At 45.3% G+C, this 27,392-nt stretch overlaps 1 protein-coding gene across 2 annotated transcripts in view; it reads left to right on the plus strand.

Annotated features, from left to right (window-relative positions):
* cntn3a.1 (contactin 3a, tandem duplicate 1) overlaps positions 1-27,392 on the plus strand; it is a 176,946-nt gene that overhangs the window by 22,521 nt on the left and 127,033 nt on the right. For both annotated transcript variants that reach the window (XM_088332058.1, XM_088332059.1), the window contains exons 2-3: positions 6,074-6,208; positions 16,597-16,729. In XM_088332058.1, the coding sequence (XP_088188184.1) occupies positions 6,154-6,208; positions 16,597-16,729 (188 nt within the window). In that variant the 5' untranslated portion in view covers positions 6,074-6,153. The remainder of the gene's footprint in view (positions 1-6,073; positions 6,209-16,596; positions 16,730-27,392) is intronic.

Genomic DNA, 27,392 nt, shown 5'->3' on the forward strand with positions numbered 1-27,392 from the left:
CGGCCAATTGCAGGCTTTGTTTGCCGTTTAAGCCAATGCCAGCCTGTAAATGATAAAAAGGATCCGCCCCTTGACCTCCGAATAACTTTAGCCAAAATTGATCGATTCAAATGATGATTGACACATTGGTTAGCCAATGAAACGCCGGTAAATAAATCCCAGCATACACTGCGTACTACTTGGCGTTCGGGGGAAAATATAGTCGGCGGCTGCAAGTTAGTTGGAAAACTTTGCAATTTTAAAATTGATCCATAAATAAGGCGCACTGTATTATAAGGTGCATGGTCAGCTTTTGAAAAAAATAAAAGCTTTTAGGTGCGCCTTATAGTGCGGAAAATACGGTACTACAAATACAATGATATCAAAAATGATGTGTTTAGACTTGTGGTGGCCCATAGAACATTGTCAGGAAATACTTACGGTTGACTTCCAATTTGAAATGATTGAGAAGGGCAGAAATTGGGCAACTTCTTTTGCAGTGTGAAACCAAGATTAGTTGGCAAACACTTCCCTGAAGACAACGGGGATAGGCTCAATCCAGAACTCCTGCAACCATTGTGATCGTAAATGGCGGAGGAAATTGAGGGATTGGAATTCTACCACTATTAATTGTAGTAATTGCTCATGACACACAACAGGAAGTCGAGCTCCAATTACTAGGGTGGGTGGATCAATTCCAAATACCGCTATTATTGATACGAAGCAGGTACTTGGATCGGATCAATACTATTGTCCTGGTATCAAAACTTCTTTCATTCACTTATTTCCTTAAATCACCACTTCTTTATGATGATAGCACTATCTTCATCTGAGCGGGCGCCCTCGGTTATTCTTAATGTTTATGCCTAAGAAGATGACTGACAGGAATACTTCCCCCTAATAGGCCTTGCACTGCATCTTGCCTGCCAGGCAGTAAAGAGGGCCAATTCTATTTAGGCATCATTTTAGGAAGCTAAATATTACAGAGGCAAACAGGAAATGCAGCGCAGTGTTGAGTATTTATTACGACAGCAAAAAAGGAAAATTACAAGTGTAATATACGTGCTAAAGTGGTCCGCTACTGTGGCAATTTTACAGAAACACATTAAAAAAGGGCAACAAGTTGAAACCAAAATTGTAATTGTGTCTGTTTCTGAACAAATGCCTGTAAATCCGTGATCAGTTTCGCAACAGAGTCAAAACAACTTTTTGTTACATTGCTGATTTTTTTTTGTTTGACTCTCCAGACTTTAGTTCTGAAACAGTTGTTGTCGTCGAAAATCTTTTTTATACTGGCTTTTAGATCGTATTGTTTGCACAATTTGCACTTTCCGACCCATTTTTCAAAATATTGTGCAGTGGGATGTATCGTTGTCATGTTGACATTGTTATATTTGTATTTTCGTTTCATTGCTGCTCATTTTTCAAAGTTCTGAGGTCATGGGTTCAAACCCAGCTACCAACCTACCTGTGTGGAGTTTGCATGTTCACCCCGTGCTTGCGTGGGTTTCCTCTGGGCACTCCGGTTTCCTCCCACATTCCAAAAACATGCATGTCAGGTTAATTCGATGATTGGCCGGTCCAAATTGTCCCAAGGTGTGAATGAGCGAGCAAATTGTCTGTCCCTGTGTGCCCTGCGACTGGCTGGCAACCGGTTCAGGGTGTCCTCTGCCCACTGCCCGAAGATGGCTGGGATGGGCTCCAGCACCCCCGCGACCCTACTGAGGATAAGCGGTGCAGATAATGGATGGATGGATGGATGGACGTAGTGCCTAAAATAATTGTGCTTTGTTTATCGGAAACGAACCCAAGGAGGGCATTTAATTATTCAATGATTATGACATTTCCAAACAAACAGTATTGGATCGTATCGATCGATACTACCAAGTCTTTACTTAGATCATATTGACAATTGACAATTTCCAGTGTAACCCATCACTATCAACGACCCAGGCGGATCTTAAATACATCCTTCGCTAAATAAGCAAAAGACTTTGAAGAAAATAATTGGAAATGTTTGTTTAACAGAAAGAACTGTAATTTGATTATCATCACAAATTATTCCACTCTATCCATCTGTTCAGTTGCCATCATTGAGCAGTCATCATTTTAAGAATGAGACATTAACATTTACAGATCATGGTATTTAATAATCTAAGTACATGGAGTGATATACAGTCCAAGGTTTACCCTGTCTTGAGTCAAAATTCCACAGGGGTGACTTCCAGATCTTCCACAATTCAAATTCAAAACGTATGATGTAGCACTGCCTTTCTCTTTTGAATTTCAAGTTTTTCTCCCTGTTTTACACTTTAATATCAAATATGTATTCAGCGAATTGTTTGCAATTATGTATTCTCCCTGATAAGAACCCCAGAAAAATATCCAAACGCATAAAAAGTTGATTTTAAGTCTCCTTGTTAAGAGCTAGAAATGTATTTACATGATATTCTCATAGTATCAACTACGTGATACATTGGACGCAAAGATGACACTCTGAGGTTAATATCTATAATGAGATTTTTATGGTAAATGACAGTTTTGTAGACTCGCAGGAGCGTATTTTGTGTGAACGTGTGAAGACTACTGCTGCTACACATTCATACAAATATGATTGCCTCTGCTATTTAAAGATAAGTCAGAGGGTAATATTTTAGTCGTCTCATTATTCATTGCGAGTTACTTGATATACTTCACAGAAAATTATTTCCATTTTTGCATCTTGGTATTTTTGGGCACTTATTGCGTGGAGTCAATGATACCCTAGACCATGATCACTCAATTAATATAAACATATTTTTTTGCTTATCTTAAATCAGAAACAATCACAAATCTTTGAACAAAAAATAAATAAAGTATCCATCCATCCAATCCATTGTCTCCCGCTTAACCGAGGTCGGGTCGCGGGGGCAGCAGCGTTAAAAGGGAAGCCCAGACGTCCCTATCCCCAGCCACCTCCTCTTGCTCATCTGACGGGACCCCGAGGTGTTCCCAAGCCAGCCGAGAGACATAGTCTCTCAAACGTGTCCTGGGTCACCCCGGGGCCTCCTGCCGGTGGGACATGCCCGGAACACCTCCCGAGGGAGGCGTCCAGGATGCATCGAGCCACCTCAACTGGCTCCTTTCAACGCGGAGGAGCAGTGGCTCTACACAGAGTCGCTCCCGGATGACTGAGCTTCTCACCTCATCTCTAAGGGAGAACCCAGCCACCCTGCGGAGGAAACTCATTTCGGCCACTTGTATCCGGGATCGTGTTCTTTCGGTCATGACCCAGAGTTCATGACCATAGGTGAGTGTAGGAACGTAGATCGACCGGTATATTGAGAGCTTTGCCTTTCGGCTCAGCTCCCTCTTCACCACGACGGACCGGTACAGGGTCCGAATGACGGCAGACGCTGCACCGACCCGCCTGTCGATCTCCCGTTCCATCCTACCGATTCACACTCGGCTGCGAATCGCTCCAGCGAGAGCTGAAGATCACGGCCTGAGGAAGCCAACAGGACCACTTCATCTGCAAAAAGCAGTGACGCAATGCTGAAGCCCCGAAACCGGACTCCATCCCCGCCATGGCTGCGCCTAGAAATTCTGTCCATATAAGTTAGGAACAGAATCGGTGACAAAGGGCAGCCCTGGCGGAGCCCAACCCTCACCGGGAACGAATCCGACTTACTGCCGGCAATGCGGACCAGACTCTAGCACCGGGCATACAGGGACCGCACAGCCCGGATAAGACTGTGCGGTACCCCATACTCCCGAAGCACCCCCCACAGGGCCTCCTGAGGAACACGGTCGAATGCCTTCTCCAAGTCCACAAAACACATGTAGACCGGACAGGCAAACTCCCATGCACCCTCAAAGACCCTAAAGAGTGTATAGAGCTGGTCCAGTGTTCCACGGCCAGGAAGAAAACCACACTGTTCTTCCTGAATCCGAGATTCGACTTCCTGGCGGACCCTCCTCTGCAGTACCCCTGAATAGACCTTACCAGGGAGGCTGAGAAGTGTGATTCCCCTGTAGTTGGAACACACTCTCCGGTCCCCCTTCTTAAAGACGGGAACCACCACCCCAGTCTGCCAGTCCAGAGGCACTGTCCCCGATGTCCACGCGATGTTGCAGAGGCGTGTCAACCATTACACGCCCACAACATCCAGAGCCCTAATGAACTCTGGGTGGATCTCATCGACCCCCGGGGCCCTGCCACCGAGGAGTTTTTTGACCACCTCGGTGACTTCAAACCCAGTGATACGAGAGCCCAACCCAGAGTCCTCAGGCTCTGCTTCCCCAAAGGAAGATGTGTCGGTGGGATTGAGGAGGTCTTCGAAGTACTCTGCCCACCGATTCACAACGTCCCGGGTCGAGGTCAGCAGCGCCTCATCAGCACTATACACAGTGTCAATGGCTCACCGCTTCCCCCCCTAAGATGCCGGGTGGTGGACCAGAATTTCCTTGAAGCCGTTCAGAAGTTGGCTTCCATGGCCTCGCCAAACTCCTCCCATGCCTGAGTTTTTGCCTCGGCAACAGTCGAAGCCGTATTCCGCTTGGCCAGCCGATACCTGCCAGCTGCTTCCAGAGTCCCACAGGCCCGGAATGCCCGATAAGACTAGCTTGACGGCATCCCTCACCGCCGGTGACCACCAACGGGTCTGAGGGTCGCCGCCGCGGCAGGCACCGACTACCTTACGGCCACAGCTCCGATCAGCCGCTTTGACAATGGAGGCGCGGAACATGGTCCACTCGGACTCAATGTCCCTCGCCTCCCTCGGGACATGGGCAATGTTCTGCCGGAGGTGTGAATTGAAACTTCTTCTGACAGGAGATTCTGCCAGCCGTTCCCAACAGACCCTCACAACACGCTTGGGTCTGCCGGGTCGGGCCGGCATCTTCCCCCACCATCGAAGCCAACTCACCACCAGGTGGTGATCAGTTGACAGCTCCGCCCCTCTCTTCACCCGAGTGTACAGAACATGCGGCCGCAGGTACCTCGAAACGACGACAAAGTCGATCATCGAACCACGGCCTCGGGTGTCCTGGTGCCAAGTGCACATATGGACACCCTTATGTCTGAACATGGTGTTAATAATGGACAAACCATGACGAGCACAGAAGTCCATTCCACTTCGATTCTAAACATCTGGATTCTCACCAGTACTTGGTAGCTAGTATGCATTACTGTGCTTCCTTTTGCTGGCATTCCCCCTAGCGCAAATGTTACTAAATCTTTAGGGAATGTCATGGAACAGTATAGGACAGTGTATTATAGAAATAACTTTTGAGCCTGTTGAAAATTTATGGACGGTACTTTGATGTTTTTACATTGACGTTTTCTCTTCTGAATGTTCGTCTCTCATTTTATTTGTAATTTGGAAGTTAATTTTGGTGTAATAAGCTTTATGATAGAGTATATACGTATCTACTTAACATAAAGTTGCTCGGAAATACATACCTTGTAAAAATGTTCGCTGCTTACCTGGAATACTTTAGGGCTGCCAGCCTGTCAGTGTTGTCCCTTCGTTTGGCTGCAGATAAAAATTGCCGTCTTCTTCAAAATAGATAACATTCTAAATTGGGCTTTTATGCTTGTTCACCGCTCAGGAATTAATCACGATGGTAAAAAGTGGTAGTTATATTTGTCGGTCCTGGTTATTGGTATTTGTTTCAACTCAACTGCCTATTCAACTGCCGTGCGCTCAAGTGTCTCTTGCCCTCAGTCACGGCTCTCGTTCTGCCAGCGAAGGCAGCGTGACGTCACGTGCAAAGGATAAAGATTCAGTCGATACGGTACATTATATTGTACAGAGTTCTGTCATAAATGTTTGGTTGAATTCACATCATTAGCTATTGTTTTTAGACACACGACTGACCTGGTCATACACAGTCCAACAACCATGTGCTATTGCGTTACAGGCCTTTGCTCAAGGGCACTCAGTACGCTTGGATGATGCAAGGCCATTTTGCATGAAATTGACCAGCTGACACTGAAATAAAGCAATAGTGGAATGGTGGAACATGCAAAGCAAACAGATTCGTCCAATTGAATACATTAACTCCAACAGATTTCACTTTAACTGATTTTTTCTCTCCTTTTTTCCAACAGGGGACAAGTGTAAGTGTTAAAAAACACGGAGAAATAAATTAAGATTGGATTTGAGCTTGCATCTACTCGACACCAGTAAAATGGAGTTGATGTGGAAACTGGCACTGCTGCTGTCGTTGCTGGACTGCTTGGCAGGTAAGCCTTCAATGAAACTAATTTCTCTATTTTTGTTTGGACATTGACCATCTTTGAGGAGAATGGTGGTCACAGGGCACTTGAAAGTATGAGGAAAAAAACAGGAATTTCCAGCTGTTTCTTTTCTTCACCCCATAGTTTTTATATATTTTCTCAACATCAATTCAAACATATCTTCTTCAACTCTGGGGCATTGCTGGGTAAATCAGCCATATTCCCCTCTGTAGAAAAACAAGCTTCACTTTCCCTTCAGTTGAACATGTGGCTATTCATCTGATGGGGCACTTCAATCATTACCCTAATTAAGATTGCATGGCTAGTAGTACAGAAATCTCCTGATCTTGCTTTTAATGAGAAGCCTAATTTGTGTCTCTTGCAAAATGTTCAGGGTCAAATGTGAGTTCTCCTAATGTCGGAGTTTGAAGATGAGAGCAAGATAAATTAGAGCTTTGCAGTCTGAGCGTAGTATATTAAAGAATGACTAATCTTTCAGGTTGTCTTGATCCAGATTACCCGCTCTCCCATAGCAGCTGTGCTTGGAAATAATTAGCATCTGTGTCTTACTTCATCACTTTGTCTCTTTGTGCTTGGTGTCCACATTGACTTTCACCTCCTTGGCAATTAGCTGGGTTTGTATGTAAATCCAACACACATCTGATGATTTGTTGTTACATGTCCTGAAGTAACAGTGCGTTGGCAGGATTGGAATCTCCACCATACATTTGTGTGTGTGTGCCCTTTTGCATACAGTCAAATATATAAATATGGTCACATATGCTAATAGATTTGATACAACATTAATAGTTTGACTGAGCAGACCCAAGGCACCGCTGCCAAATACACGCAAATGGTCTGACATGTTAGGTGCGTAATAGGGCAAAGTGATACTTAGATGCTTATTGTATTTATCCGTGTATAACGTGCACCCTTTTTCCCTAAACAAATATTTCAAATTTTGGGTGTGCGTTACAGTATACACAATGTTTTATTTTTATGATATATTACCGTATTTGTGCAATGTTTAATCAGTCAAAACGTTTCGCTGTTCACATTCGCAAAACAATGGGAATCGAACTTGGCTCACGACAGTAAGTGTGCAGAATCCTAACTACAGGACCACTAATGATATACATACTATATGAAAAGGTATTTGGTTTTCTCTCATTATCACACTATTTTTAGTCAAGGTACCAGAGACAAATGTGATAAAATGAAGAAAACAGAAAGTCCCAGTACTGTTTCATGTGGGGGAGCAAACCCACACCCAAAAGACAGGCCTGTAGAGGGATGGGCACCACATAAAGTGGTGCACCTATCACCCTAGCCGCTAGTCATTGAAGGCTTACCTGCCAAGCAGTCCAGCTAGGGCCTAGCGGGTAAGGGATCCCTGAGCAGTGAACTTTATAAATGTAAATGTTCTGCATTTATATATCACTTTTCAGGTCAATAAAGACCTTCCAAAGCACTTTACAATTTGCTTCACACTTTCCCTTTTTACACACATTAAATAACCGATAGCAGAGTCAGCCATGCAAGGCAATTACCTGTGCCCTCTTGATCCCAAGACGAGCGCTTTACCTCCTGAGCTACTTCGGTCCCAAAATGTTCATGAAGAACAACTTCCACTTATGGCAAACTGCTCCTCCTTCGCCAACAAGCCAACGAGTTTATAGCTACCTACAAAGTACATCTAAATACAGTTACGGTGGGGCTGACTCACGCCCAGAGTATGAGAGTGCTGAATTTTTCCTTCTGGAGATATTCTCTCTACCATATACTGTATTCTCAAGTCAAGTCAGTTCGTGTTTTTTTGTATAGCCCTTAACCACAAATAGTCTCAAATGACTGCACAGACCACAGATTATTGCAAACCACAGACTATTATTACACCATCCCCTGATCTAAAACCTACATGAGGGCAAGGAAAAACTAAAAAACCTCAACATGAGGAAAATGAAAAAACCTTGAGAAGGGACCGCACATGGGGTAATCATACCTATTTACGAACTTCTATTTTATGCAAAAAGCTCTTGCACTGTCAAATTATAATTAAAAAAAATAATTATAAATTTAATTTTCTTACTATATTGCTTTATTGATTGGTTATATGGAATATCATTGGTTGACCGACATGAGAACGTGTACAGAAAAATCAGCTATCTATTGGAAACCTGATTTAGCAAAAAGCTCAATTTGGCCTAAAAAAGTGAATCTTGCACTTATGTCTTTAGTGTATCAATATATTATAAATACATTTTTCTGCCAGTTTTGTTCAGCGGCCTGTAATAAAACACAATTAAAGATGAATTATAAATGTTGTAAAATGTTCCACTTTACTTCACTTGATATTTTGTTGCCATCGTTTGGACATTATGCAAAACTGCTATTATCCCACTTTACCGTTGCAAGAAGTCCAACTATGTTGGTGATAGAAAGCATTTTAGTCTCCCTTTTGGGCCCAGCAGCAGTTACTTAAAAGCGTTTTGTTGACATGATAGCTTTCAGAGGAACTTCAAATTGAAAAATGTTTGCGCCTATGTAATGTAGGTTCATCCAGCTGTTTTATGTATGTGTACAGCCTAGACTGCAACTTTATTGATGCACAGGCAGACACAGGCAGAGAGAGGGCGGGGTAACTGTTGAGCCAAAAATGCAGAACACAATACATGATGAAAATATGCAAAGTAGGTAAACCGCGATATAGTGAGGGATTACTGTAGTAGAAAAGATTAGTCACGTGGTTATGGCAGAAGCCTGAGGATAGCAGAATATATTAAGACCCTAAAAGCTTGAGTGTTCTAAGAAAGACACGAACTGTACTTTAAAATGCATGAGCACATTACTGGAAAGAGAACGTAGGGTCATATGAAGTACCTGCTTTAAGGGAGGTTATCCACCAGTCAGAAGGGCTATGTGGGCGAGCAGATGACCCACAAGGAAGTGTCTCCTGTGAAAAGTTGATCCGAAGTTAACCAGATCATTCCCATTCTTCCCCAAGGGCCTCTTGCTGGACTTGAGTTTGTTCTGTTTGTGTGTTTGTGAGTGGAACAGAGAGGTGATGTTAAAATAGGTTGCAAGTATTTACACCCATCTAATTAAAGCTGATATGCTTAGCCACTCCCTTACTGAACAATTCATACAGTAAAAGTGACTAGTATAGTGACAATTTTACAAACATTAAATTATCAATTTTATTGTACACAGACAATTGTATTGTACAAGCTTTAGCCTGAAAATATCTAGCCCTGGCCGACCCAGGCCCACGGTAGTAAAGCCCAGCCATAGCGCGAGCAATTAACTTGATTTGCAGGACCTTTCCTGAAGCAAATCCGAAATTTCACATTTTATATTTAAGGACTCGGGAGAAGGAGTTGATTTAAAATAACAAATTAATATACCTTCATATTTGTGTGTCTGCATTGGTTAAATTAACCAATGACTTTTTACATTGACGGATTTTTTTAAGTGTTGACATTGTAAGGCTTTCCTTCATTTTGAAGGTTTGATAATTCGGCCATTAACCACAGCAGCAGTACATCCTTAAGAATCGAGCAAGACACTTTAAGAAAGAGAGAACAGAGAGAGAAAGAAGAGCAATGACGAGCGATAAAATACAAAAAAAGGAAAGAAGTCCTTTCAATTGACATTGCAAACGAAACTTTTAACTGATCATCAAAGTCACACACGTATCTGACATCTAATAACTTTCCCACCATTGCTTAGGGAATACAAGCAAGTTGTATTGCTTTAATTTGATGACAAATGGTCCTTGCTGAAGCAGAACGTGCTTCTGCTTATGTACACGGTAAAACGAAATAATGGCAACAAGGAACAAGCTTTAGTTTTCTTCTCTAACATAGAAGTGGTATATCTAATCAATAATGTTTCCCCAATGAAAAAGCTTTATTTTCCCTTCATAAAAATGGCAATATTGAATCTCATATGTAATAGTTTTTAATATGGGCTAGTGCAGTGTGGCATGGTTAGATATTTCCTTAGACTATTGATCCCATTTCTCTTTTTTACACACGAAGGCTGCATCGCTCCAAAGTTGACATGTGATTTTATTTGACTTTACTGCTTTACTTTTAAAATCTGAAAAGAAGTGCCTGGAATATTTTTTTACTTCTTAAACGCTGAAATGGTATTTGTCACTCAATGACAGATCTCAAAGGTGGCCGTTATCATCCTGGACATAAGGTAAAGATGCCTCGGAAATAAGATTTTTTTTTCTTGATGCATAAAACCTAGAGCTGAAACGAATGGATTTGGGACCTCTCAAACAGCCGATAACACCCCTAAAGCTGACTCCGTGTGTGCCTGTTTATTCATGCTGAGGTAAGCTGGAGGTTTTCATTTGCTGTCACTTAGCATTCAATTTGAGATGACTTTTTATTTAAGTGCCCAAAACCGCTTTCTTTTTTTCCAAGTTTTTTGTTGTTTGAGAAGCCAAATAGAATGACTGGATATTATCACAATCTGGCAGCAGGTGACAGATAACAGTGAAGTTGACCTATTTCCTTTAAAGACTCTTTTATAATGACCTCCCTCTCATTCCTGCCGTATTTTACGGGATCTACTGGTCAGGATTTTGGATCAGTGCCCTCGCCTGGTAGAGTGATTTTTCATCATTTTGCCTTCTCAGCCTTGAGGGGCTTGTGGCTGGGCTTGCTAGGCGACTCCGTCCTCGCCCCCAATCAGTTCTTCAAATAGGTGTCAAATCTTGTTACCTGTCAGATGCATCCCCATCATGCATCTGCCTGCCAAAATGAAATTCTCTGCGGCACAAGCAGTGTTTGGCCCATTGATTCCAGACTGATCCACTGCCTGCTGCAGCAAGATATTTAAAGTTTGATTACAGGTAGGCAAGCCTGCAGCTTTTCTCAATCTCTCTACTGCACCAGGAATTTCAGGGTGTTTGCATCAGTGTGAACAGAGCTTTCAACCGAAAACCTAGTGCTTGATTGCCTTTTATTATTCTGAGAACCGTCATCATTAAAGGTATACCCAAAAATTCTAAAACATGAAAAATGTGAGAACATAGTACATGTTCTTTCTCTCTCTCTCTCTCTCTCTCTCTCTAATATATATATATATATATATATATATATATATATATATATATATATATATATATATATATATATATATATATATATATCCTCTCATTAGCCCATCCCAGCAATCATCGGGCAGTGGGCAGGGGACACCCTGAACTGATTACCAGCCAATCGCAGGGCACACAGGGACAGACAACTCATTCTCACAACTCACGCTAACCACTGCCCCGCCGTGCCATATATATATATATATATATATATATATATATATATATATATATATATATATATATATATACACATTATCTTCACCGCTTATCCTCAGTAGGGTCACAGGGGTGCTGGAACCCATCTCAGCTGTCCTCCGGCAGTGGCTAGGGGACAGCTGGTTGCCACCCAGTCGCAGGGCACACAGAGACAACTCATTCGCTCATTCACACCTAGGGACAATTGGAACCGGAATCGAATTACCCTAAAATGCATCTTTTTGGAACGTGGGAGGAAACCCGAGTGCCCGGAGGAAACCCATGCAAGCACAGGGAGAACATGAAAACTCCACACAGGAATGTTTGATCCCAAGACCTCTGAACTGTGCCTCGGACGCGCTAACCACTCAGTTGCCGTGGTGCATATATATATACGGCGGCGCAGTGGTTAGCGCTTATGCGGCACAGTTCATGTCATGGGAGCCTGTCGTGGGTTCAAATCCAGCTCCAGACTTCCTGTGCGGAGTTTGTATGTTCTCCCCGTGCTTGCGTGGGTTTCCTCCGGGCACTCCGGTTTCCTCCCACATTCCAAAAACATGCATTTCAGGTGAATTGGACGGTCCAAATTGTCCCTAGGTGTGAATGAGTGAATGAGTTGTCTGTCCCTGTGTGCCCTGTGATTGGCTGGCAACCAGTTCAGGGTGTCCCCTGCCCACTGCCCGGAGATGGCTGGGATGGGCTCCAGCCCCCCCCGCGACCCTAATGAGGATAAGCGGTACGGCTAATGAGATGAGATGAGGTATGTGAATGTATTGTATATTATATATGAATGTATTGTATATTATAAATACATTGTCTTTGAAAATACCTTTGAATAGAGGATTGGCTGTATGAAGAAATAGCAAAATATTACTACTGTTTATGGCCGATAAGAATTAACTGTAGGATGATGCACAGAGTTCCCATATTTCACTCATTAACCCTCATTATGTATATTATGGTCAGAAAATAACCACATTTTCAATTTAAATCATGATTTGGAAGTTAAAAAAAAACACTATTCTTAGAGAGTTACCAGGCTTCCCAATAATCTTGAGTGGATTAAGGGAGTGATGCACAACATTTTCTTAATTTGTACTAGCGATGGCAAATAATGTCAAAAAAACAGTAATAGATTCAAGTAAAAAGTACTGTGGACGTGTCCACTTATCATCCGGCCAACACAAAAAAGTGTGAGAGAGTTTTTTTCCCCAGAGTCCGTCAGTCCCCCCACCAGGCACCACACTGCAGGACAATAATTTATAGGCTATGAGCCACAGCAATACACACTTTACTCCTCAGCTGCACCTTGATGTAGATATTCACCACAGAATCAGTTTTGGGGAAAAAAAGAAAAAAACAATTAAATATTGTCTTTCCCTTTTTTTTAAAATCTATATTTATTTTAGATTTTATTATGTCCTGTTTTGAACTTTGTAATTACTGTGCACCGGGGTTGCAACAAAAATCTCATGGCCATATTATGGTAATGTTTATAAAGAAAACAGCATTTTTCAAATATTAAAATTATTAATGTCTGTGGCTGGTTTACATGAGAATTATTAAATACCAAATTGATCAAGAGCCCTGAATTAGCTCCCTATCTGGGCATGCTTTCTACTTGCTGGGCATCTCTTACTGCTGTTTGCTGACTTGCATCCTCAGAAAAAAAGGAATCCCTGAAGAGCAACAAACATCTGGCTTCTGCCCAGTCAAGCTTTGGAGACTTGAACCCCCATCTGGCAGTGCGTAGTTGAACTGTTGCGTGTCATTTTTTCCCGCTGAATGCTAAGGGACTATAGCTTAATGGTTCATCTGACTGTAAGTTGCAGAAGTTAATAGATGCTTTTTCTATCGCAGGGGTGTCAAACTCATTTTAGCTTGGGATGGTGGAAAAAAACATTCTCACGGGGGCCAAACTACTACATTTATGGCATAGAAAGTTTGCCTTAGCTGGAGGGCTGGGGTCTTTTCAGAGGCTCACAATTAAAATATGAATCAGGGCTGTATTATATTATTGTACATAAAGTATCTCTTGTCAGTACTGGAGAAAATGAGAAATTAAAAGTCCTTAAAAATTGCTTACATTTGGTCATTAAAAAGGTATAATAACCCTGAATATAAACAATGTGTTAAATGTTTCCCGTCAATTGTATAAAACATTTTTCTCATTTTTGGACTGCCTTCAAGTCAATAACCAGGTACTGAAAATGATAAAAAATAAACGAAACCAAAAGAGAATTCATTTGTACAGTAAATTCAGAAATATGTCTCATTTATAGTGTTAACAATAGAATGTCAGAGGGAGCTGGACGATTCAATATTTTTTAATGTGCTCTAAAAAAAGTCGCCATTGTCTGATTAATCAGTCACCCCAAAAAAATATCGATCTTTTTAAGTTTATTGAGTGTTTTCAAACACAATTTTTATCATTTATATTTTGTGGTACTGTGACAGACCCATATAACACAACACAGACAGCAATGAACAGTCTTTTTAGCAAGTGTAACTTTGTAAGAGTCGTTCCCTTGTGGAGGTGAACAATCAACACACAAGGCCCCTTGTCAAACATCTCCACCTTCTCTGAGTTATTTTTGTGGATAAACCTTGTAGCCTCTGGCAGTTCTCCAGAGACTTCAGGGAAACTTCCTTTTCATACAAATAAGTTGTCTTACACCGCCTGTACTTGCACAGCTTTCACATTTCTATAAAATTTCTGTACAAGCAAATACATTCTCAAAGTCTAATGAAGTCCCCTTGCAATTACCCCTTGCATCTTGTGTTTGCAATGCAATTACCAGGAGCCTTGCTGACTATTGTATTTCATTTTTACCTTTTTAATGAAGTAGGGAGGGAATATCACATACAAAATGGCATTGCTTTGTTTATTTTCCTTATTTAATCAACATTTTGGTCAAATGTATTATAATTAATAAAGCGACTTAGACAAGTCAAGTCATTTTTATTTTTATAGCCCTTAATCACAAGAAGTTTTAAAGGGCTCTACAAACTACAGACCAAAATGAATTGCGATTTTTCAGACCTGGATTGCAATTTCGATGCGATTTTCGATTTTACAAAAAAAGTGCATTTCTGTGCTTGTTTATTTTTGGGAAACCGTAAACATAGTGACTTGCAACTTACCTCGATATGATGTACTTAGAGACTAAGAGTATACGACTATGGGTCTGTATATAAAAACAGAATTGAAGTTGAATAGATGGTCTATATTGTAATTTTACAAAAGTGCAAATAATCAGAGGGCTACTCCTTTCAGTGTAAGAAAGCCATTTAGGGAGCGGCTGGCAAGCTACATGCTAGCGCCAGATAACTGCAACTTTTGCAAGGTCTTTGTGATGACTAAAACTCAAGGGTAACAAATGTAGTTGTTTTCCATGAGTAGTAGCTCCGAGTTTTCCGTTTCATGGTTAATAGGATTTGGCGTTGGTGACGCGCCACATTCGGCAGTGGTGGCTTAAAAGTTGTTAGCCTAGCTGTTAGATTTCTCTTTTGATGCCGCCTCAGTCAGTCAAAAAGAAAAGAATCCTAAGAAAAAACACAGGGGTTTGCGTTACACTATTGCACCACGTCACATCGCAATATTGATTCGATTTTGGTTAATCGTGCAGCCCTACTACAGACTATTTTTTATTATCCGAACAAGTGTGTGAAGTGAAAATATAAAATCATTTTAAAGTTAGGAGAATAAAAGCGATCTAGAGATCGTCTGGCTAGCTGCGGGCTAGCTTCGAGTACTTGCGACTTCAGTAAGGTCTCCGCATTGATTAAAATACAAGAGTCATGAATCTAGCGGTTTCCCACGAGATGTAGCTCAGGGTATCAGTTACACGGGTAATGGATCTGGTGTTGGTAACTAGTAAGCCTCCACAGGGCTAATTTTGATAGTTGTTAGCCTAGCCATAGCAGTAGGGCGGCCCTGCAGCCTTGCTACTGCTTTCTCTCCTGACGGCGCCTCAGTCAATTCCCGTATGCGATAACAGCCCACGTAGCACCCACTGGTGATCAGTATTTCTTTGTGCTCTTTTGACTTTCCTCAGAGACGGCTTGTATTGATCAGGTTATTTTTAATGTAACAAGCAGGTAAGGCTACTCGCTTTTGCATTGCACCACCTTTTGTTTTGGTGGCTAGCTGTGCGCCCGCCCATCCCGGCTGTTTTACTGACAGCATACACCAGCTTATCACAGTTACGCACACACTGCTTGCAAAGTTTGCCTTTCCTTTATTGGCTAGTGCTGTTTAAACCTTTGTCTGATTGGCAGAACTGTGACAATTCTAGGTGCGCAAACACACCAACACTTAAATAACAAAGGGGGGTGAAAAACGAACTGGAACTCTAAATCCTTGAAAAAAAACAGAGCGTCTTGTGATTACATAATCACACTACGTCACAACACAATATCAATTATATTTCGACTAATTGTGCAGCCCGACTATGGTCAACTCCTTAAATATTGCTGACCATAAAGCTGGTAACAAAGGTAATAATAATAAGGCTGATTGCTCAGAATAAGACACATATCATCAAACCAACCAGAAAGAGGAAAAATAAAATCAATGAGAAAAGGGCAAAGGAAAAACAAACTCCATGTCGACCACAGGCACAAAAAGCGATTCCTGCCTATTGTTGATTATGGTGTTAAGTCAAAATGAGACATGCAGTGAATATGCTATGTTCACCCTTCTTGGAGAGGAAAAGGCGGTGATGCGCATGCAACGATATGCGCAGAATGATTGTTCTGTTGACTGGGGAAAAGAATTGGCACTACGTGCCTATATAGGCCAGCTACATACGGCAGTTACTCTACCGTTTGTGTGTGTCTGTGTTTTGGTGGAATAAATGGGGGTCGGTTAGTTTGCTTACCTCGCTGGGGGACAACGAATGCCTCGCAGCCCGTTGGGTTATTAAAATGCTACCTGAAATCTCTGCATTTGGACTGTGGGAAGAACACTATCGATTTCTGCGTGACTCCCCCATTTATTGTACAGCTTCACTTTCCATTTGTTTATTTAGACTTACTTGATGCATCAGCACTGATATATCTCTGTTGTTTCTCCACATAGGTAACAGACTTTTGCTTCGGCCTGTGTTCACCAAACAACCTGGCAGCGTGGTGTTTCCCCTTCAGCCTGGAGAGAATCAGAGAGAGGTTGTGTTTAGCTGCGAGGCCCAGGGCCACCCACCACCATCTTACAGGTAACTTAGTGTTGCAACCTACTAGAATGGACTGGTATTTTAGAGTGTTACTGTAGAGCCACTGGGTCACAGACCAGTACCAAGCCGTGGGTCGTTTAGTATCATGCCACACAGAAATGAGGTAAAATTGCCTTATTTTTGCTTATGCTGTATTCATTTGTGTACACACATTTTTTTTACCCCCTGAAAAAACAAAGTTTGGGTGTGCGTTTTACCAAGGTCCTACCGAGAGGCTGCACGATTTTGAAAAAAAAAATCTGAATTGCGATTTTTCAGACCAGTATTGATTTTGATGCGAGTTTTGATTTTTTCTTAATTACATTTTTCTGTGCTACTTTTATTTTTGTTAATACTGAACCATATTTCAAAATAAAACATCACAAAGTAACATTACAATTATTTATTTTGACGTGTCTTTATAAACAAACAAAGTCAACCTCTACACAAAAAACATTTGAAAAAAGGAAATAACAAACTCTTAAAAAAAAATCAAGAACTTTTGCACAATATGAAAGATAAAATGTACGCATTTAAAATAACCCACACCAAACAACGTAAACAACAACGAAAATAAATTGTACACACTATAAAAAGGTTAAACATTACACACAAAAAAAATCCACATACTTTTAAGGCTGTAAACATGACATGTCTGCTATTAGTGTAATATAACATTTACCATATGCTGCTGCAGCATGTTCATCAGTGCAAGAGATGTATTCAAGTATTAATTCAAACCTACCATTCCTGCTAACTAATTAACACTATTGCTACTACTATTTATTACTCTCATTATAACATTTCACTAATTAACTTGCGAAAATACAAAGTGTTACCTCTAATAGATAATGCAGTTTTGGGTTGGACACTATTAGACGTTTTTAGCTAGAGTCACAGCATTATTATTTTTATTTTTTTGCCTTTGCGAACTCTTTTCGTACGGCGTTATGGTTGCAAATGCTGCTTTGAAGGAGGTTTGTTCACCTCTCAGTCCTTTTGTAGATGCACCTTCTTCGTCTTTTACTTGTTTTTGACATGCCGTGTATTTTAATATTTGATCATTTTTAAGGTGCTGGTACAAATTAATTGTGTTTCCTCTGGACCCAGCGACTATGCGAAAGAAAATTCCGCAACGGGCGTTTTCTTCTGTTCCATGTCCGCTTCGGCAAAACCAAAATAGGTCCAATCAAGTGATGTACCGCCCTTCTTTGGTGCATGCTTCGTTTCCTTCTCGTTTGTTGACTCTGGGACTATTTTTACGGAATCCGCCATGACACTCAATGAGCTCACGCTGTGGGCGTGGAATAGTGTGGTGCTTGCAAACTTTGAATCACGTTTATTGGTTAGTGCTGTTATTAAAACTTGTCTCTGATTGGCCGGCCCTTTTAGATTTCGAACAGTAACAAGTGTGGTTGGCTAAAACTCCATCACTCACTACAAAACCTTGAAAAAATACGAAGTTCTTTGCGGTTTTACAACCGCACTACGTCACATCGCTAATTCGATTCGATTTCGGTGACTGGTGCAGCCCTAGTCCTTCGGCAGTTTTCAGCTTAATTTGGCAATGATTGAATATGTTGGTAAATTTTGCTGACCTGATTTGCTCAGAATTGGATGCAACGGGAATCAAACCCTAATCGCGGCAGTGAGAGTGCTGAATCCTAACCATTGGGCCTCAACAATCATTGATGACAGAGGAAAATACAATTCTCTCATTAGGAGACGCATACAAAGGGTAAACAACCGGCTGCGCTCTGCCCGGTCTGGAGGACATTGATATGGAGGCAGAGCATTATAAAAGATTCTTCTCACCAGGGCCATCACCTCTTTGACTTGTTGCCCTCTGGTAGGCGCTACAAGTCCCTTAATACTAGAACTAACAGGCTCAGAAATAGTTTCTTCCCCATGGCCATCACCACACAAAACTGTAAAAATATAAATCTTCCGACCTAATTGCACTGCGTTTCATTGCACTGTAAAAATAAAGATCATTGCACTGTTGTTAACTTATGTTAGTCTCTAAGCACTACTTTGTAAATATTTATCTTGACTGTCTTCAATTTTTTTTTTTACATTTTTACCCAAGAGTGCCTTGTCTAATCTTGTTGCATACAATGTCTGAAAACGTTAATATCAATGAAAGTAAAGGCAACCAGACAAATAACCCATAAGCCTAAACATTTAAAGCTAAGGCCTGGCCCATGAAGTATTTTGTCTACACACACGACATGCACTCAAAACATCTCATTTTACAGTGTTTCGGGAATTTAGATGTACAGACGCTGCCCTACTTACATACGAGATACGTTCCGGACGATCGTTCGCAAGTTGAATTTCTTTCGTAAGTTGCTTCAGTGCTATATTTTGTATGGAATGTGTGTTTAAGGCTTGTATAAGTAACTTGTATTGTTCTGTCCAAAATAAACATTTAATAAAATAATTTGCTCTATAAAGATAAATTAAGTTAAGTTTAACTTACTTTTAGAAGATGAGCTTCAAGAGTTAGGCCACTTCCTCCTCCGTGGTAGAAAGTGGCTGAAAAAAACAATTTTCTTAACCGCATCAAGCTTTCTTTTTCCACTTTTATTTCAAATGAAACTGCTCGCCTCTTCTTCAAACTTAACATGAATAATATTGAATGGATGTACAAGATCTTAAACAATAAAAATGTCAGATACTGAATAGTATGTTTACACAAGAAGTTGAAAGAGGAAACCGTATTCCTTTTTCTGGGTGGATGCTGGGTGAGCTCTCACAGCGCTACATACCAGTAGCAGCGGAAAGAAGCACTGCAGCACTGTCCCGTACTCGGAAAAAGGTGCACTACGCAAAATCGAACTTTCAGCAATGGTCAAGTATTTTTCGACATCAACAATTTTTCTTACGTATCTATGGTTTTTCGTTACTCGAATGATCGTAAGTTGGGAAGCGTCTGTAAGTATCTCGTCAACTGTTTCTTAATAACCATATTTTCTGCACTGTCAGGCCCACCCACCAAATAAATTGTCTTTTGTGTTTTTAAGTCATTAATAAGGTACACTAGACTGCTGCATGGAATTAAAACTACAGTAACGGCTCCTCCTTGATCTGCTACCTTATCGTGGTGGAGGAGTTTGTGTGCCCCAATGATCCTAGGAGCTATGTTGTCGGGGGCTTTAAGCCCCTGGTAGGGTCACCCATGGCAAACAGGTCCTAGGTGAGTGGCCAGACAAAACGCAGATCAGAAGACCCCTTATGATGAGACAAAACTTTGGTCCTCGATTTCCCTCGCCCGGACGCGGGTTACCGGGGCCCCCTTCTGGAGCCAGGCCTGGAGGTGGGGTCCGCTGGCGAGCGCCTGGTGGCCGGACCCTTACCCACGGGGGCCGGCCGGGCACAGCCCGAAGGGACGACGTGGGACCCTCTTCCCATGGGCTCAACACCTGTAGGAGGGGCCAAAGGGGTCGGGTGCGCAGAGAGCTGGGTAGCAGCCAAGGGAGGGGTCCTTGGCGCGACGATCCCCGGCTACAGAAACTGGCTTTTGGGACATGGAACGTTACCTCTCTGGCAGGGAAGGAGCCCGAGTTGGTGCGTGAGGTTGAGAAATTCCGACTAGATATAGTCGGACTCACCTCTACGCACGGCTTGGGCTCTGGTACCAGTCCTCTCGAGAGGGGTTGGACTCTCTTCCACTCTGGAGTTGCCCGTGGTGAAAGGCGCAGAGCCGGTGTGGGCATATTAATTGCTCCACGGCTCGGCGCCTGTACGTTGGGGTTCACCCCGGTAGACGAGAGGGTAGCCTCCCTCCGCATTCGGGTGGGGGGACGGGTCCTGACTGTTGTTTGTGCTTATGCACCAAATAGCAGTTCGGAGTACCCACCCTTCTTGGAGTCCTTAGAGGGTGTGCTTGATAGCGTGCCCCCTGGGGACTCCCTCGTACTGCTGGGAGACTTCAACACTCACGTGGGCAATGACAGTGAGACCTGGAGGGTCGTGATTGGGAAGAACGGCCCCCCTGACCTGAACCCGAGTGGTGTTTCGGTATTGGACTTCTGTGCTCGTCATGGTTTGTCCATAATGAACACCATGTTCAGACATAAGGGTGTCCATATGTGCACTTGGCACCAGGACACCCTAGGCCGTAGTTCGATGATCGACTTTGTCATCGTTTCGTCGGACCTGCGGCCGCATGTTCTGGACACTCGGGTGAAGAGAGGGGCGGAGCTGTCAACTGATCACCACCTGGTGGTGAGTTGGCTTCGATGGTGGGGTAAGATGCCGGCCCGACCCGGCAGACCCAAGCGTGTTGTAAGGGTCTGTTGGGAACGGCTGGCAGAATCTCCTGTCAGAAGAAGTTTCAATTCACACCTCCGGCAGAACTTCGCCCATGTCCCGAGGGAGGCGGGGGACATTGAGTCCGAGTGGACCATGTTCCGCGCCTCCATTGTCGAGGCGGCTGATCGGGCTGTGGCCGTAAGGTAGTCGGTGCGTGCCGCGGCGGCAACCCTTAGGCCCGTTGGTGGTCACCGGCGGTGAGGGATGCCGTCAAGCTGAAGAAGGAGTCTTATCGGGCCTTCCTGGCCTGTGGGACTCTGGAAGCAGCTGGCAGGTATCAGCTGGCCAAGCGGAATGCGGCTTTGGCGGTTGCCGGGGCAAAAACTCGGGCATGGGAGGAGTTTGGCGAGGCCATGGAAGCCGACTTCCGAACGGCTTCGAGGAAATTCTGGTCCACCATCAGGCGTCTTAGGGGGGAAGCGGTGTGCCATCGACACTTTGTATAGTGCCGATGGGGCGCTGCTGACCTCGACCCGGGACGTTGTGAATCGGTGGGCGGAGTACTTCGAAGACCTCCTCAATCCCACCGGCACGTCTTCCTTTGGGGAAGCAGAGCCTGGGGACTCTGGGTTGGGCTCTCGTATCACTGGGGTTGAAGTCACCGAGGTTGTCAAAATACTCCTCGGTGGCAGGGCCCCGGGGGTCGATGAGATCCGCCCGGACTTCATTAAGGCTCTGGATGTTGTGGGCGTGTCATGGTTGACGCGCCTCTGCAACATCGCGTGGACATCGGGGACAGTGCCTCTGGACTGGCAGACTGGGGTGGTGGTTCCCGTCTTTAAAAAGGGGGACCGGAGAGTGTGTTCCAACTACAGGGGAATCACACTTATCAGCCTCCCTGGTAAGGTCTATTCAGGGGTACTGGAGAAGAGGGTCCGCCAGGAAGTCGAATCTCGGATTCAGGAGGAACAGTGTGGTTTTCGTCCTGGCCGTGGAACACTGGACCAGCTCTATACACTCTTCAGGGTCTTTGAGGGTGCATGGGAGTTTGCCTGTCCGGTCTACATGTGTTTTGTGGACTTGGAGAAGGCATTCGACCGTGTTCCTCGGGAGGCCCTGTGGGGGGTGCTTCGGAAGTATGGGGTACTGCACAGTCTTATCCGGGCTGTGCGGTCCCTGTATGCCCGGTGCCAGAGTCTGGTCCGCATTGCCGGCAGTAAGTCGGATTCGTTCCCGGTGGGGGTTGGGCTCCGCCAGGGCTGCCCTTTGTCACCGATTCTGTTCATAGCTTTTATGGACAGAATTTCTAGGCGCAGCCTTGGCGGGATGGAGTCCGGTTTGGGGGCCTCAGCATTGCGTCACTGCTTTTTGCAGATGACGTGGTGCTGTTGGCTTCCTCAGGCCGTGATCTTCAGCTCTCGCTGGAGCAATTCGCAGCCGAGTGTGAAGCGGCCGGCATGGGGATCAGCACCTCCAAGTCCGAGGCCATGGTTCTCAGTCGGAAAAGGGTGGTATGCTCCCTCCTGTTCGGGGAGGAGGTCTTGCCCCAAGTGGAGGAGTTCAAGTATCTTGGGGTCTTGTTCACGAGTGATGGTAGGATGGAACAGGAGATCGACAGACGGGTCAGTGCAGCGTCTGCCGTCATTCGGACCCTGTACCGGTCTGTCGTGGTGAAGAGGGAGCTGAGCCGAAAGGCAAAGCTCTCGATCTACCGGTCGATCTACGTTCCTACCCTCACCTATGGGCGCCCGCTTTGAGACTGGGAGGTCGGTGGTTCGCGCCCCGGCTGAGTCATTCCTAAGACTTAAAAAGTGGTCGGCGGCGCCCTCTGTTGGCTGCGGCTGCATCGGCTCGCTACAACGGGTCAGGTGCAATCGACATTTCGTTCTGTGTACATTGTTACACAGAATGACAATACAAGGAAATTATTATTATTATTATTATTATTATTTACTTTAGGTCATGACCGAAATAACTCGATCCCGGATACAAGTGGCCGAAATGAGTTTCCTCCGCAGGGTGGCTGGGTTCTCCCTTAGAGATAAGGTGAGAAGCTCAGTCATCCGGGAGGGACTTGGTGTAGAGCCACTGCTCCTCCGCGTTGAGAGGAGCCAGTTGAGGTGGCTCGGGCATCTAATAAGGATGCCTCCTGGATGCCTCCCTCGGAAGGTGTTCCGGGCATGTCCTACCGGCAGGAGGCCCCGGGGGCGGCCCAGGACACGTTGGAAAGACTATGTCTCTCGGCTGGCTTGGGAACGCCTCGGGGTCCCGTCGGATGAGCTGGAGGAGGTGGCTGGGGATAGGGACGTCTGGGCTTCCCTTTTAACGCTGCTGCCCCCGCGACCCGACCTCGGATAAGCGTAAGACAATGGATGGATGGATGGATGGTAACGGCTAGAGTTGCAGATGAAATAAAAAAAACTACCACATTACACTGATCACAGTTGCATAAATTAGGACGCAACACGAATCAAACCCAGGTCGATGAAAGGAGCACACTGTATCTGTCATGGACCAGAACAAGCACTCGGATCCAATAGCGTCAGTTAAAGGATTTATTTGGACAAGGTTCGGTGGAGCAGGCTTGGGACGTCGGCTCTTGGTAGCAGAAAGCCTCTTTGGACGATATGGCAACTCCGTGGTGAAACGCGTGACGAGTAACGTAGCAGGTAAGTCGGTGGCCGGGACGGAAGAGTAGATCGTAAACTTTTAACAGACAAGGGTCAGGCAACGAGAATCAGACTTGGAATACACAAAGGGATCGTGGTACCTTGAATGTTGGAGGCTCACTCAGGGAAACGAGGAGTACACTCGAACGTCCATCTCTGGACGCTGACAGCTTATGTAGAAAGCTTCCACCAATCAGGAAATTGCGTTCCAGCACACCAGCTGATTACCTCAGGTGGCTCCAGTTAGGTAATCACGACAGAACCCCCCCCTCAAGGGACGGCTCCAGAAGTCCCCCAGGGAAAAAAAAATAATCCAAACACGTCACATGGAAACACCGGTAATCCAAGGAACAAAAGTCACAGGCCAGTTACGAATAATCCCCCAAAACCCAAAATACATCACCAATAATCCAAAATGGAGGGCCCAGAGGTCGTCCGATGAACCCCAGAAGGTCACCATCACACCAGCGATCCCCGGGGACGGATAATAAATCCGTTAGCAGCGCACAAAACAAAAAAAAAATCCACAGGAAAACTGAGAACAAACAGCACAGTACCTCAGAATTCTTCCGAGTGAATAGACACCCCTTCGTCCGCATCTGAAGGGGCGGTAGCGGGTGGGTCTGCCGGTGGAAGGGCAGCAGCGCCGGACCTACGACGACGACCACGGCGTGGCGCTGGTTGGTCAGGATGCAGTCGATGGAATTCTGCCACAAGAGATCAGTCCAGGATCTGCCTGCTGGGAATCCATGATCTCTCCTCCGGACCATATCCCTCCCAATCGACCAAGTACTGGAAGCCCCGACCCCTGCGTCGGGAGCGGAGCAGGCGGCGCACTGTATAGATAGGCTCCCCGTCCAAGGAGCATGGAGCCGGGGGAGGAGGTGGAATGGGTGCCAACGGGCTCTGGCTGACGGGCTTGATTCGGGAGACATGAAACGTGGGGTGCACTCTCATAGATCTTGGTAGACGGAGACGGACTGCTGAGGAGTTGATAATTCTTACTATAGGAAACGGACCAAGATACCGAGGAGCCAGTTTCCTCGACTCAGCCTTCAGTGGAAGATCAGCTGATGCAAGCCACACCTTCTGGCCCACCTGGTAATTCGGAGCAGGACTCCTCCGTCGATTAGCCCCGACGGAATGAGCCTTGCTTGCCCGAAGGAGTGTGGCCCGAGCACGAGCCCAAGTTCGCCGACAGCGGCGTGCGTTCGCCGTAGCTGACGGGCAGTTTACTTCCTCTTCTTGACTAGGGAACATAGGGGGTTGGTACCCATATACGCACTGGAAGGGGGACATTCCAGTGGAGGAGCTAACCAAGGAATTGTGAGCATACTCCACCCATGCCAATTGCCGAGCCCAAGACAACGGTTCACTAGAGACCATACAGCGAAGTGCCGTTTCCAAATCTTGGTTCACTCGCTCAGACTGACCATTGGATTGAGGGTGGAACCCCGATGAGAGGCTGACTGAGGCACCCAACAGACGACAGAACTCCTTCCAAAACGCGGATGAGAATTGGGGACCCCGGTCAGAAACAATGTCCAGAGGGATGCCATGGAGACGGAACACATGTTGCTGGACTATCAATGCAGTTTCCTTGGCGGAGGGGAGCTTTGGTAGTGCCACGAAATGGACCATCTTACTGAACCGGTCCACGATAGTTAGTACAGTCGTCATCCCCTCGGATACTGGCAACCCCGTCACAAAGTCCAAGGAGATGTGGGACCATGGGCGGCGGGGAACCGGAAGTGGATGTAACAGACCGGCCGGACGTTGGTGGGATGCTTTGTTCTGGGCGCACACTTGACAGGCGGAGACATATTCCCTAACGTCCTTGGCCATGGTAGGCCACCAGAAGCGTCGGGACAAGAAACTGTGAGTCCGAGCCGACCCCGGATGGCAAGAAAAGTGAGAATTGTGCCCCCATTGGAGGACCTCGGACCGTAAGGGTTCGGAGACGAATAGTCGACCCTCAGGACAGGAGCTGGGGCCCGCCTGATCGGGTAACGCCTCTCTGACTCGGGACTCGATATCCCAGGAAACTGCTGCCACCATACGGGAAGCTGGAAGGACCGTTGCGGGATTCTGAGGTGTTTCATTGGAATTCTGGAATTGCCGGGAGAGCGCGTCGGGCTTCACATTACGAGATCCGGGTCTGTAGGACAGAGTAAAGTTAAAGCGGGTGAAAAACAGGGCCCAACGTGACTGGCGAGGGTTGAGCCGCTTGGCCGATCTAATATATTCTAAGTTCTTGTGGTCAGTCCAAACTATGAACGGCACCGTTACCCCCTCCAACCAATGTCGCCATTCCTCCAGGGCTAGCTTGACGGCCAACAACTCACGATCCCCCACGTCGTAGTTGCGTTCGGCCGGGGACAACCGCCGGGAAAAGAAGGCGCACGGGTGCATCTTCTGGTCCTTGTCAGACCGCTGGGACAGGACAGCACCCACTCCCACATCTGAGGCGTCCACCTCCACCACCAGTTGGCGCACAGGGTCAGGCACCTGGAGTATGGGGGCCGTAGAGAAATGAGTTTTTAGACGGTTGAAAGCTGCATTAGCCTCGGAAGACCACCGAAATGGCTCTCTAGGGCTGGTAAGAAGCGTGAGAGGAGCTGCCACCGAACTGTAGTTCCTGATGAACCTCCGGTAGAAATTGGCAAAACCAAGGAATTGTTGGAGTTTTTTCCGAGACTCAGGGACAGGCCAAGAGGTGACTGCTGATACCTTCGCAGGATCCATCTGAAGGGTCCCCTCCGCCACGATGTAGCCCAGGAACGAGACTGTCTTGGCGTGAAACTCGCACTTCTCTGCTTTAACAAATAAAGAGTTCTCTAGGAGACGACGGAGAACCAGCTGGACATGTTTTCGGTGTTCATCGAGGGACTTTGAGAAAATTAAGATATCGTCCAGATACACAAAAACAAAACGATTAAGCACATCTCGTAAAATGTCATTTATCAAGGATTGGAAAACGGCTGGAGCATTGGTTAATCCGAACGGCATTACCAGGTACTCGTAGTGACCGGTGGGTGTGTTGAATGCTGTCTTCCACTCATCACCCTCCCGGATACGGACTAAGTGGTAGGCGTTGCGCAGATCAAGTTTAGTGAAGATCGTGGCCCCCTGTAGAAGCTCAAATGCAGAGGCAAGCAGAGGCAAGGGATAGCGATTTTTAACCGTGATTTCATTAAGGCCCCGATAATCTATACAGGGCCGGAGTGACCCGTCCTTCTTTCCCACAAAAAAGAACCCCGCCCCTGCAGGAGAAGAGGAGGGTCGAATGATACCAGCCGCCAAGGCATCGGAAATGTACTCCTCCATGGCCTTCCTCTCGGGAATGGACAGGGAGTAGAGGCGGCCCCGAGGAGGAGCGGACCCTGGCAGGAGATCAATCGCGCAGTCATAAGGTCTATGAGGGGGCAAGGAAGAGGCCTTAGCTTTACTGAAGACCTCCCGTAGGTGGTGGTAACAGGCTCGGACCTTGGACAGATTGGGTGGGGCCCTCGTGGAAACAGGATGATTTGGGTAAGGAGCGGCTCGCAGACAGGTTTGGTGACAGTCCATGCCCCATTCAAGTATCGACCCAGTGCGCCAGTCGAAATGGGGGTTGTGTTGCACCAACCAAGGATGACCCAGAACAAGGGGTTGGTTAGGGGAGTGAAGTAAATGAAATCGGATCTTCTCTCTGTGATTTCCAGACAACTGTAGTTCTATGGGTTCAGTTATTTGGGATA

This window comes from Urocampus carinirostris, chromosome 3 (genome assembly GCF_059441175.1).
Source record: "Urocampus carinirostris isolate Australia breed hairy pipefish chromosome 3, RoL_Ucar_1.0, whole genome shotgun sequence".
Classification (NCBI taxonomy): Eukaryota; Metazoa; Chordata; class Actinopteri; order Syngnathiformes; family Syngnathidae; genus Urocampus; species Urocampus carinirostris.